A 14,128-nucleotide genomic window follows, 5' to 3' on the forward strand; every position below is an offset into this window, starting at 1 on the left:
CTCAGATCAATGGAACAGAATAGAGAACCCAGAAATGGACCCACAAACATATGGGCAACTAATCTCTGACAAAGCAGGAAACAATATCCAATGGAATAAAGACAGTCTCTTCAGCAAATGGTGCTGGGAAAACTGGACAGCGACATGCAGAAGAATGAACCTGGACCACTTTCTTACAGCATACACAAAAGTAAACTCAAAATGGATGAAAGACCTAAATGTAAGACAGGAAGCCATCAAAACCCTCGAGGAGAAAGCAGCCAAAAACCTCTTTGATCTTGGCCGCAGCAACTTCTTACTCAACATGTCTCCGGAGGCAAGGGAAACAAAAGCAAAAATGAACTACTGGGACCTCATCAAAATAAAAACCTTCTGCACAGCGAAGGAAACAATCAGCAAAACTAAAAGGCAACCAACAGAATGGGAGAAGATATTTGCAAATGACATATCAGATAAAGGGTTAGTACACAAGTATCTTGATCAAATATCAAGATGACCAGACCAAAGGTGGAAATTTTTCTGCTAAACGGACTCAGCATGATTCTTTCTAAGCTAGAATAAGCAGGCCAAGAACAGATCCCAAGGCCTGGTCAAAAAGAGGACTCAGAGTAGCCTGACTAGAGGTAGGTCAAGGACACAGTCTTTGTCACACACCTCACTACACCCAATGAAATAATAATTGGAAGGGGTGGAATGTGCTAGCTGGACAATTGCGCCTCACAGTATGCCATCCTTCCCATATCTGGAAAAAAAAGATGGCCTTGATAAGCTGACTTCAGGGAGCAGAAAACCACAAGACGCCTAGTGTTCCATTCCCAAGAGATAATTTACATCAGTGACAATAAATACAGGAAAAATGAAATATTCTTCAAAATCTGTATTTATTTGTCTCTTTATATAACATACTTGTATGTTTACTTTTTTATTGCCTGAGGACTCTTTACATACTGGCCGCTTTATAACATTTTTTTAGAGGCTGGAGGAAACCCACTCTCAACACCACAAGCGAGAAAAAAAAAAGTTGCAATTGGCTGTTATCACTGTCAGTTATCTCAGTATGAAAGAGGGAAGTGGATAACCTTGTCCCCAAGAAAAGCAGAGCATGTAACCACAGTCGTAATCATAGATGGACCCATCCTGGTATGACCCTCCTAAGAGAGGAAGATCTCAGTTCAATGTGTTGAAGTAATTCAAGGACAAAAGTTCTCAATCTTTTACTCATGGCCTTTAAGAAGGGTCGATTAATTATTTTAAGGTCTGTCAAGGAAAAAGGAGACTAGGTTTTGACCCACTGTGCATGAGTTTGTTTATTTTAATTATGAAAAAAAAACCTAATAAATGTATTTCCCTAGAAATGGGTCCATGGAGGAAGCAACATAGCTTGGAAAGAACATGAGCCTTGGCCTTGGAGAGTTCAAATTTCGGCTCTGTGGCTGGGCTTCCTCAGTCTAGAATCTCATATATTTCCATTCTTACAAGTTTTCTTGAAAAATTTCCTTGATAATTTATACTCATCCATTTTTGTTGTTGTTCTTTCTAGAACTCCTACTATTCAGGGTTTTTTTTTTTATTCAGAGATTTTACATTTTAAGTATCTAAGAGCACTTTTTTGTTCTTGAATGTTTCTCCACCCCAGTCTCCTATTCTTTAATGAGTGCAAAATCTTCTCTTATTCCCAAGAATCCCAATAACATTTAAAAAGGTTTTTTCCAACTCTCTGACTTGTTTCCTCATCTTTCTTATATTTTAGTCTCTCTTTTATAGATTTTGCTCAAATATCTCTATACAATTGCTTGTCTGCTCATATTTAAGAATGTGTCACTAAAAAGATGATTGGAAGCTTTTCATACAAGGGTGAGGTAGCCCAAGTGCATCATTTTGTTGGGGTCTCTTGGGTCCCTCTCCCCAAATTCATGAGTTGAAGCCCTAATCCCCAAGTTGAAGTGACTGTATTGGGGGGTGGGGTCCTTGAGGTAATCAAGGTTAAATGAGGTCATAAGAATGGGACCATAATCCAATAGTACTGAGGAAGAGACACCAGAGACCTGTTTTTGTGATACAAAGAAGAAAAGCCATAGTGAGAAGGTAGCCATCTGGAAGCCAAGAAGAGAAGTTTCACCAGAAACCAACCCTGCTGGCACTTTTGTCTTAGACTTCCAGACTCTAGAACTATGAGAAAATAAATTTCTGGTATTTAAGCCACCCAAGCAATCTAATATAGAGTCCCACCCCTCTGATAGACTTTCTTTCTTTTGGGCTGGTCGGTCCCTCTGGATGCTCTCAAACTCCTGCCTGGGAGTTATAAGCCAGCCACTGGTGTTCTCAGAGCCAAGATGGGGAATGCACTGGAATGAGTCTGTTCAGTATATAGACTTTGAATTAATGCCCTAGCATTTAGCACAATGTCCCTGTCCTTAGCTGTGCCTGGTGTTGCGCAGTCCAAAGACCTCAGGTGCAGTCTCTCTAGAGGAAAAGCCTCCAGTCTTCTTCCAGGGTGGAAGATGGGGTGATCTAATTTCTTGCTGTACAAACTTTCAAATGATATTCCTGTTTTTAGCATCATCTTCACCCACTCTCAGAGAAACATGCCCCTAACTGGACGTTTTAATGCCCACATAAGAATGTAAGACAAGACCGTGGATACAAGAAACATGAATTAAAACTGTGATCCCCACATAAAGCCAGGGCTTTCAAAGGAAAGTATAGACTAGAAAGGATAGACTAGAAAAACACTCACTGACTTGCTGAGAGGAAATGACAAGGAAACTTTTACCTTGACTGTGAGTAGGAAAAAATATTATTCTCCCTTAAAAATTTATAAACAAGGGCACCTGGGTGGCTCAGTTGGTTAAGCATCTGACTCTTAACTTCGGCTCAGGTCACGTTCTCACAGTTCATGAATTTGAGCCCCACATCAGGCTCTGTGCTGACAGCGCAGAGCCTGCTTTGGATTCTCTTTCTCCCCCCTCTTTGCTGCTCCCCCCTCAAAAGAAATAAAAATAAACTTTAAAAAGTTTATAAACAGGGACAATGCCACACAATTCAATTTGTGTTATTAAGGAACCAGAAGCCAAGAAACTGACATGAAAATTGGTTCTATGTGTATGATCCTCCCAGAGTGCCTGGTCCTGAGTGTATGATGCTTCAAAAATGCTCGGCCTTGCAGAGGCAAATGGAAAACTACTTTGAAGGTACATGCTCTCAACACAGGCCACTCAAGTTGCCTACAGCTAATGTTAAATGAAGATGATCTCAAAATTCATAATTACAAGGCAGAAAGAAAATAATCATTTAAATGATTAACACACACACAAAGAGTAAGATTAGATTCCCAAGATCTTCACAAGTACAACAATCTAATAAGCACTACTGAATATAAATATTTAAAAGTATTAAAGATAGAGGTGCCTGGGTGGCTCAGTTGGTTAAGCAGCCCATGTCATGATCTCATGGTTTGTGAGTTTGAGCCCCACATCGGGCTCTGTGCTGATAGCTGAGAACCGGGAGCCTGGTTTGGATTCTGTGTGTGTGTCTCTCTCTGACCCTCCCCCGCTCACTCTCTCTCTGTCTCTCAAAAAAATGAATAAAAAATAAAATAAGATAAAATAAAATAAAATAAAATAAAATAGTATTAAAGATATAAGGCAAAGATTTAGAACCACTTATACAAATAAGTAACAAGATATTATGAAAGAAGAACAGGAATCTTTGATGGGGCGCCTGGGTGGCTCAGTCGGTTGAGTGTCTGACTTCGGCTCAGGTCATGATCTCACAGTTCATGATTTTGAGCCTCACATTGGGCTCTGTACTGACAGCTCAGAGCCTGAAGCCTGCTTCAAATTCTGTCTCCCTCTCTCTCTGCCCCTCCCCTGCTCGCGCTCTGTCTCTTTCTCTCTCAAAAATAAATAAACATTAAACAAAAAAAAATTTTTTTTAATGACAGGAATGTTTGGAATGAATTAAATATAATTTTTAGGAATGACACATGAAATTGTTGAAAATAAACACTCAGTAGATAGTTCAATATCAGATTAGACAGAGCTGAAGGGAGAGGTTGCACACAGAAGATATACCCAGAATGCAGGATAGACAGTTAAAATCGTAGAAAAATGAAAAAGATTAATAGATAATAGAAAAGCAAGTCAAACAGGAGTACCAGAAGGAGAGAATAGACAGAATGCAAGAAAGATAATATTTGAAGAAATAATGGCTTTGAAGAATTTGTTGCTCATGATATGCCCCGATTCGAGAGACCCCCCGAAAACAAACCACCAGAGTCCAGAGTCAAAGCCAAGCGGCAAGGGTCGTTTATTGCAGGTTCGAACCCGGTCCTCCGCGCACTCGTTGCTGGTGACGCTAAGAGGCCCTGAGGAGGATCTTACAGCTTCTTTTATAGACAGGCACAAACAAGTTAGGGATTTTTTGCGGTTACAGAGCTGTTATTGGTTGACATTTAAATTTGAACACTCACCAGAACTTGATTGGTTCCCGCCTTTTTTTCAAACCACTCAGCAGAACTTGATTGGTTCCCGCCTTTAGGTCAGACCACAACCGGGCACACCCTGGTTGGTTCCTGGAACGGCGGGGGGTGGGGGGGGGTGGGGGGGTGGGGGGGGTGGGGGGGTGGGGGGGGAGGTCTTTTCTTTGCAGTTGTGAGTACACCTGGTAATTTTTCTCTTAGTCTCTCACTCATACACTTTAGTCCACAGTGAATGTCCTTTTATACTAAAGAATGTAGCAGATCATATAAACCCTGTCCTCTGCCCACAGTATGATACAATGTGACACCAGTAACAAAAGATAACAGTACCATACACATTTGAAAATTTTAAACCATACTACATGGGTCAAAGAAGAAATCACAATAAAAATAGAAAATATTTAGCAATGAATGATAACGAGGTTACTATATACGAAAATTTGTGGAATGCAGTATATAATGGAAATGTATTGCCATAATAAATCTATGACTCTACAGTTGGTCCCCAGGCCAGCACTATGACCCAGGAACCTGATAGAAATGCCATTTTCTGTCTCCACCTAAAACCTATTGAATTAGAAATTTTGAAGGTGGAAATCTAGAAATCTGTATTTTTATCAAGACCTCCAGGTGATTCTGATGTATGCTTAAGTTTGTGAACCACTGCCTTAAATGTATATATTGGAGGGAATAAAAGAGAAATATTAATAGTAAACATCCAACTCAACTATTAGAAAAAGAACATTAAAATCAATTTAAAAGTAGGAGCACCTGGATGGCTCAGTCAGTTAAGCGTCTGACTTCAGCTCAGGTCATGGTCTTGCGGTTTGTGAGTTTGAGCCCTGTGTAGGGCTTGGAGACTTGAGCTTGCTTCAGATTGTGTGTCTCTCTCTCTCTCTCTCTGTTCCTCCCCACTTGCACTCTGTCTCTCTCTCTCAAAAATAAATAAAGATTAAAAAACTTTTAGAAAAGGTTTTAAAGTCAGTCTAAAAGTAATGGAAGGAAATACTGTTAACAGCAGAAATCTTCTTTACAATCTATTTTAATAGCTTTATTTCTATATTAGGACCCTTAAAGAAGCATTATCTTTGCTTTCAGGTTGAAACAATCCCAGTTTTCCTCCAGCTTGACTCTGACTCGGTAGTGTATCTGTGCAAGGAAGTTGGGCAAAGAAGAAAGTAACACATAGAACAACATTTCAAGATACCACATTCTAGATATCTATGCAGATATATGCATTTTTTCTTTCTATAGAGTCATAAGAAAGTATTAAAAATGGGTTTCTTTGGGGAGGAGGGACTTGGGGTAGGTAGAGTCATATTCATTTTTCCTTTTTTTTTTTTAACGTTTATTTATTTTTAGAGAGAGAGTGAGAGAGCACAAGCAGGGGAGGGACAGAGAGAGAATCCTAAGCAGGCTCTGTGCTGTCAACATGGGGCTCAGACTCATGAACTGTGAGATCATGACCCGAGTCAAAATCAAGAGTCAGACGCTTAACTAACTGACCCACCTGGGTGCCCCGTCATTTTTCCTTTTAAAATATTCCTACATGGGTGCCTGGCTGGCTCAACCAGAGACCACGTGACTCTTGATCTCAGGGTTGTGAGTTCAAGCTCCATGTTGGGAACAGAGCTTATTTAAAAAATAAATAAATAAATAAATAAATAAATCCTATTAAGTTTGGATTTCTAGTCTTATATCACTTTTCTTTCTAAAAGTGATAAAAGACTTATTTGAACTATGAGATTATGGGTAATTTTTATTTCCTGATTAAAAAGAGGCAAAACAAACAAAACACATGGTTAATATTATTGTTAAAAATAATAACAACCACAAAAACATGTCCAGACCTGGATTAGATCAGATCTTTTTTTTTCTTTTGTTCTTTCTTTCTTTCTTTCTTTCTTTCTTCTTTTTTTTCTTTCTTTCTTTTCTTTTTTCTTTTTTTTTTTTTTTTTTTTTTTTGCCTAATGTAATTCACAATCTCCTTCTGGGAGTAAATTAGCATGCCTGATAAAATGTGTAAATTTTCTGATAACTTCTAAAGGAACTGAAGACTGGTTCTAAGAAACCTACTCATCCAACTGTGAGTCAAGAGCCTAATTACCTCTAATCAAACACAATTTTCTTTTGTACCTAATCTATTTTTATAAAATGTCCATAACAAGAGCAAATCTTCTTTTAAAAAATTTAAAAATTTTTTAAATATTTATTTATTTTTGAGAGAAAGACAGAGAGGCAAGTGGGGGTGGGGCAGAGGGAATGGGAGACACAGAACTGGAAGCAGGCTCCAGACTCTGAGCTGTCAGCACAGAGCCTGATGCGGGGCTTGAACCCACGAACTGCCAGATCGTGACCTGAGCTGAAGTTGGAGGCTTAACTGACTGAGCCACCCAGGCACCCCAAGAGTGGATCTTGATAGACTTAATTGGTAGGCTCCTTTTCCTTTGCAGCAGCAATATTTATAATACATTTTGATAAGTGGTCATCACTAAATTACTTGTAAACGTTTTCTTTAACAATACTTACATATATTTTAAAATCTCAAAACATCTGGGTAATGTCCATCTCGGTTACAGTCTAAAAGATGAAGGCACGATGAATGGCAGCGTCATAGAACTATAGGAATAAAACGTAATTCTTTCGTTCTTTCGCGACCATCTGTCGGCCTACCATATGCTAGGCTTCGAAAAGTACTTGAGCATCTACCACGTGCCAGGCACCGTTCTAGGATCTGGGGATACAAACATGAACAAACGGAGTTGGGGGGAATAAAACTACAGTTCCCACAATGACGTGCTCTTCTGCCTCTTCCCAGGTGGGAGCTTCTTTCCGCTAGTCTCTTCCCAGGATTCTAGTTGTACAGGAAAGCCCCACCTGCTTATCTGCCATTTGCCCACGCTCTCGTTAGAAGATGGACTACAACTCCCACAATGCCTTCGGGGGGCACGCTAGAAGGGTTCCACCTGCTTCCCAGTCCGGTCAAGAGGGACTACAGTTCCCAGACTGCTCTGCTTCCTCTCTTGGGTGTTATTGCTCCTTTCCCGGTGCCGGACGCGGTAGAAGCGAGCGAGAGTGCCAGGTCCTGGGTTTTCTGTGTCCTTCTCCCGGGCAGGGACGAGGCAGTGACTTGACTCTTGGGCGCCGAGCCTGGGAGGGAGCGCAGGAGGCCGTCTTCCCTCCTGTCCAGCTCACCTCACACCACTATTCTTCTTCCTCACCCGCGGCCGCTTGGACGACTCCGGACCGACTACCTGGGACACGGGTGGCAGTCTCTGCAGCCGGGGCTGTGGCGAGGCCGCGGCCCTCGGGGCGGCGGTAGCGGCGTCAGCTCTGGGGAGGAAGAGGAGGGAAGATGGCGTCGGAGCTGGAGCCCGAGGTGCAGGCCATCGACCGGAGTTTGCTGGAATGTTCGGCTGAGGAGACCGCAGGGGTGAGTGCCGGGACCCGGGCGGGGACGTCCGGCCCTCGCAGGCCGCGCCCGGGGGGAGGAACTGACTCCTGGAAATCTCGGAGCAGCCCAGCTCTGACTTGGGGTAACGACCTCGCGGGGCTCTCTAGCCTCGCCGTGTGGGCAATGGTCCGGGGAGGCCACCGAGCCTGCCCCTCGCCCTCCTTCTTTATCCTCAAATAGCCCGCAGAGCCGCTCTGTCCGCTCGCCGCCTTTACATTCCCTTTTTGCCTGGGAGAACCGACTGCCTTTCCATTATTCCTCCTTACCCCTCCACTCCCAAGAAGTCCCCAGCACAGGGGCCTTTGCCCTTTATGCCAGCTCTTGGCAGAGGGGAGAGGAAGACGCTTCCTGATTTGGGGGTGTAATCGCCCTGCTTTATCTGCCTAATTCCTTTTCCTCAGGTTAGTGGAGCATTGCCTCCTCCACCAGAACATGCTACCCTAACCGGTTCCTCACTTTGTTTCCGGGACTACCCTTAGGCACCAAAGGATGCAAACGACACTGTTTTCCCTGTATCAGCCCCCCTCCCCCCCCCCCCCCCCCCCCCCCCCGCCTCCCTCGTCAGTGCGTTTTTGCCCAGGTTTGGTCAGTCCACATCGTTGGTAAATGTGCGGAAAGTAGCGTCTGGGCATGTTACTGAGTGTGAGAAAGCAGTGGAGGAGGCTGGGAGATTAAAAAAATAATTTTTCTAGGAGTTGGGCATAGCTGGATGGAAAATAAGTGTTATATAACTTTGAGAGAGTAACTTTCAACAAATAGAAACTAATAATGTGAGGTTTGGTCACTGCACAGTGGGGAGCAGTTAACCCCCAAACGTAAACCGTTCAAACCCAGTACTGTAATGAAAGCGTCATAGGAATATGCTCGTGTAAGTTGCAGAGTTGTAAAATGATTACTTTAATAAACTTGATGGCATCTTTCCTCAAGAAGGACAGGGAGCACTCATTAGAACAGACTGTCCAGGATGATTATGAATGGACCAAAACAACCTAGGCCTCACTTCTCAGGCCTCTGATTTTAGGGAGGGGGTGACCTTTGAACACATGTTAATAATCTTTATGAGCAAAATTTTAGTGGGGCACCGTGCGGCTGCTGGTGGTGAGGGGTTACTGTGTGTGAATTGTCAAGAGTGGAAGTCAATGACAGGAGTAGAGGTGAAAAGTTTAAAGTGATACATTGTTGAATGATGACTGTTGAATTTTTTTTTAAGTCAACTTGTTTAGCTCTGTTTTCATTTACTTTCTGTTTAATATTGCAACAACCCAAGGATTTTCCGCCCCCATCTGCCTTTCATTTATCAAAGAGAACAGTGTTACAAGGAAGCAGTAAAATAGTCAAGGTGACAGCTATTCCCAATGTCGTCATGTCAGTATCCCTATTGACATTACATTTGTTGTCTGCCTCAAAGTTTTGTTGTTGTTGTTGTTGTTGTTGTTGTTTTATTCCCACTGAATTTTGTGTGGCTTGGCTCCGAGATACAGGCTGTGTGCCAGATTTTTCCAGCTCTGAAAGTGCAAGTGATTGCGTTTCTCCAGCCCTGAAAGCTATCAAGTGATTGGAGTTTCTCCAACTTGTTGTGGAAACCAGTTCTAAAACTGGTACTAGAGACCAATGTAATAATTCCTGTGTAGTGAAATTCTCAAGCAGATATAGTGGGAGAAATTAAGGGAAAAGCAATTGAAATTTATTAATTTGGACTTAATTTGAGTTTGTGACAATCCCAGTCTGAGCTACATTTTACATTTGCTCTGTTTACTTTTAAATGGCTTTCTGAACAATAAGATGAAAAAGTGTTTGGTCTAAAGGCCAACAAAATTCCCAAAAGAAGACTACTAGGATATTAAAATTAAAATTATAAAATTAAGGGGCACCTGGGTGGCTCAGTCGGTTGGACATCTGACTTCAGCTCAGGTCATGATCTCACAGTCTGTAGTTCGAGCCCCGCGTCGGGCTCTGTGCTCAGCTCAGAGCCTGGACCCTGCTTCAGATTCTGTGTCTCCTCCTCTCTCTTCCCCTCCCCTGCTCATGCTCTGTCTCTCTGTGTCTCAAAAATAAATAAAAACATTCAAAAAAATTTTTTTAATTATAAAATCAAAAATTTTTAAACTAATCTTAAAATACAAGATTCTTCCAGCTATATAATCTGGCCTTACTTTGTGAGGGGTCTGTATTTGTTAAAACCACATAACACTTAAAACTATTCTTTCAGCTTGGTCTATAGCACAGCCCTTCATCACAAATTAAAATGAATTAAAAAAGCTTTCTCAGATTAAAAGCAAATTTTAGAGAGGGTAAACAGAGCGGTTATTTCAGCCTTTAGACCTTTGTTACTGATAATTTCTGGGATCACATCCATTTAAAATAGCTTAATAAGCTTAGTGTCATCTTTCCCACACTTTATTTACATACTGCTTTTTACATTCCTATTATGAGGAGGAAGGTATGTATCCTAACAAGCTTGCCTCACAAAAGCAGTTATGTGCTCTTTTCGATAATTGTAAGCTTAGGATATTAAAGTAGTCCTCTCTTCTCAGTTTTCTTTTTCTTGGTAGAATTGATTCCACAAGTTTTGATTTTTCTAGCATGTCTAATCTATCTACATTTTTTGCTCCATGGATATTATTATAATGTGCTCCATTGGGTGATTGTGACTTAAGAAGTATATATATTGTTTTTCCCCAAGTAGAATAGACCTTCTTATTATAGAAGTTTTATGTAGAGTTTTATGTCTATATTGGATATTTTTTGCTTTAAAATTTTGACAGTTTTGTATATAATTTACATATGTAAATTCAATTCAGTGGTTTTTAGTATATTCATAGAGTTGAGTATCACCATAATTTTAGAACATTCTCATCACCCCCAAAAAATCCTATACCTATTAGCAGTCACTTCCCGTTTTCCCCTAAACTCCTGAACTCTAGACAATTACTTACCTATTTTCTGTCTCCATAGATTTGCCTAGTCTGGAAATTTCATATGAATGGAATAATAACACTATGTTGTCTTTTTGACTAGTTTCTTTCACTTAGCAAATGTTGTCAAGGTGTGTCCTTGTTGTAGTATGTATCAACACACCATTTTGTTTTATTGCCAAATGATATTCCATTGTATGGATATACCATATTTTATTTATCATCGGTTGATGACATTTGGGTTGTTTCCATTTTTTGGATATTATGAATCGTGTCGCTGTGAACATTTGTGTGCATTTTTGTGGGGACATCCGTTTCTTTTTTTTTGTTTTTTGTTTTTGTTTTTTTGGTTTTGGTTTTGGTTTTTGGTTTTTTTTGAGCATATACCCAGGCATGTAATTGCTGGGGTCTATGGTAATTCTATGCTTAATGTTTTGGGGAACTGTTTTCCAAAATGACTGCATCATTTTATGTTTTCACCAGCAGTATGTGAGCGTTCCAGTGAATTTCTCCAATATCTGTTGAGTGTGAAGTGCTATCTCATTGCAGTTTTGATTTGTATTTCCTTCATGACTGTAGGTGCTGAATATCTTTTCATGAGCTTATTGGCCATCTGTACATCTTTGGAAGTGTCAATTCAGACTTTTTAACTATTTTTAAATTAGATTTTTTTTCTCTTTTATTATTGAGTTTCTGTATTTGATTTGTGAATGCTTTTACTTCATTTCTAGAACTCTAATTATAAGATTCGTTTAAGATTTTTCTTAACAGAGTCTTGAAAACTTCATTTTGGTACTAATGAGACTGTTGTTTTATAATTAACTTACATGTTGATCATCCTTGTTTGAAAACAAAATCAGATATGGTTAAAGGATACAATTTTTTAAAAAAATTTTAAAAACGTTTTTCAATTAATTAATTAACTTTTTAATTTACATCCAAGTTAGCATATAGTGCAACAATGATTTCAGGAGTAGATTCCTTAATGCCCCATACCCATTTAGCCCATCCCCCTACAACCCATAAAGGATACAATTTGAATTGGGGACTAGAATAATAATCAGATGCTGTAATAAAAGGCTAACCTCTAGGGAGTCTTTCATTTTTGTGTTTATTACACTTGCTCTTTATCCCAAGGCTTAAATTTAGCATTCAAAAAAGGAAAGCTCCTGGAAACGTTGTCATTGTCCGTTGTCGTAACATGTTTACTTTAGTGGAGTGAGTTGACAGTTTCTTCACTTCCTTTATGGATGACTTCTAATAAGATAGGTGCTTATTTGTTGTGCACACTGGTTTGACAGCCACAGTGTCTGAAGGACAAATTAACATGCAGTCAAATTACAAATCTCAATAGTTGGTCATGATGAGGAAACAGTTACAGTTAGCTTATGTTAGTTAGAGCTAATAAGAAAAGCTGTTGATTTCATTCTTCTGAGATACATGTGAGCCATTATTGTGGAAGGCAGCCAAAAAATTTTTTCCTCCTGTTCAGTTTTTCATAATTTTTTTTTCAATCTATATTGTTGCCAGTCACTAATTGAATATTTCTGGTATAGAATTCTTATGTGATTCTCTTGTTTTATATATTAAGTGTTTAAATTTAATGAAGTTAAAAATGCTTATAATAGATCCCAAATCTGTTAGGTGGTTTTAAATTTGGAGCATATGCCTGCTTTTCTTGAGCCAGATATGCAAATCTTCTTAATAATTTATAATAATATATTATAAACTGTATTTAGGATGAAATGCTCTACTAATAATTTGTAATATAATATCAGTACAAATTATATACAGTAATGTATATTATGTTATATATACTGTATTAAATATTATGGTATTATATATTGATAAATATGTAATAGCATACATAATATTATAATATATAAAATAGCATAGTCTATAAAATTTGCTGATTTTTTTTCTTAGTAGCTGATATTAGTTTCTGAATTTTTTGTTCAAGAACTCTATAAATAGAGGGGTGCCTGGCTGGCCCATTTGATAGAGCATGCAGCTCTCAATCTGAGGGGTCATGAGTTCAAGCCCCACATTGGGCATGGAGCCGAAGAAAGGAAGGAAGGGAGGGAGGAAGAAATCTATGAACAGATTTGACCTATCAGTGTTGTTGGGGCCACAGAGCACATAATTTCTTTTAGAAAGTATCACCTTTTATTCTCCCTGGATTAAAATCCTGCAAAAGTGGCTTCAAGAAAAATAGGAACATAGGGACTCCTGGGTGGCTCAGTCGGTTAAGCGTCCAACTTTGGCTTAGGTCATGATCTCGTGGTCTGTGAGTTTGAGCTTCGCGTGGGGCTCTGTGCTGACAGCTCTGAACCTGGAGTTTGCTTCAGATTTTGTGTCTCCCTCTCTCTCTGCCCCTGCTCTGCTTGTGCTCTCTCTCCGTCTCTCAAAAATGAATAAACGTTAAAAAAAAATGTAAAAAAAAAAAAAAAAAAGAAAAGAAAAATTGGAACATAAAACATAAGAAAAACAAAAATTGTTGTTAAAATAAAAGCTTTAAATGTATTGTAAATTAAAATTGCCTGAAACATAACTTCCTAGGATCATAGGAGTAAATTCTTTGAATCATAAAGCTTAATTTTTTATCCATAAACAGTAAATTTCTTAGGACAAATGGATTATCTTCATTCATGTTTTGAAATAGGGTTTCTGATAATGGGTGAAAAACTAGACATTTACCCTTAGATATGGCCAAAAAAAAAATGTTTTTTTAGCTCAAAGAATTAGATTCAAGTTTGCTTGTTGGTTGATGCCTCTTTGCCTTTTACTATTGACTACTGTTTTGTTTTGTTTTAGAGTTGCACTCTTTTTTTTTTTTTTTTTTTTTTTTTTTATTTATTTTTGGGACAGAGAGAGACAGAGCATGAACGGGGGAGGGTCAGAGAGAGAGGGAGACACAGAATCGGAAACAGGCTCCAGGCTCCGAGCCATCAGCCCAGAGCCTGACGCGGGGCTCAAACTCACGGACCGTGAGATCGTGACCTGGCTGAAGTCGGACGCTTAACCGACTGCGCCACCCAGGCGCCCCGACTACTGTTTTTTTTAACTAGCCCTTTTTATAATTAAGGACCTCTGTGTGTGTGTGTGTGTGTGTGTGTGTGTGTGTGTGTGTGTGTGTGTAATTTTGATTTCAAGTTACTTCTCTAAACAGAGAGAATCCTTAATCCTGCGCTGTTGTTTTAAGAGTAATTTAGTCTCTTAGTTGCATAAAGCAAACACAACTAAGTTGGTAACATTTGGAAAAGATAGTTTCAGTTTAGG

General features: G+C 39.6%; 1 protein-coding gene across 10 annotated transcripts in view; it reads left to right on the forward strand.

Annotated features, from left to right (window-relative positions):
* Window positions 1–7,122: 7,122 nt before the first annotated feature.
* The window catches only part of UBR2 (ubiquitin protein ligase E3 component n-recognin 2), a 124,036-nt gene continuing 117,030 nt past the window's right edge, over window positions 7,123–14,128 (forward strand). For 6 of the 10 annotated variants that reach the window (XM_007085189.3, XM_007085188.3, XM_042986370.1 and 3 more), the window contains exon 1: window positions 7,123–7,913. In XM_007085189.3, the coding sequence (XP_007085251.2) occupies window positions 7,836–7,913 (78 nt within the window). In that variant the 5' untranslated portion in view covers window positions 7,123–7,835. The remainder of the gene's footprint in view (window positions 7,914–14,128) is intronic. The other 4 variants (XM_042986374.1, XM_015538939.2, XM_042986375.1 and 1 more) reach the window with 2 other exon arrangements.

This window comes from Panthera tigris, chromosome B2 (genome assembly GCF_018350195.1).
Source record: "Panthera tigris isolate Pti1 chromosome B2, P.tigris_Pti1_mat1.1, whole genome shotgun sequence".
In the NCBI taxonomy this organism is placed as follows: Eukaryota; Metazoa; Chordata; class Mammalia; order Carnivora; family Felidae; genus Panthera; species Panthera tigris.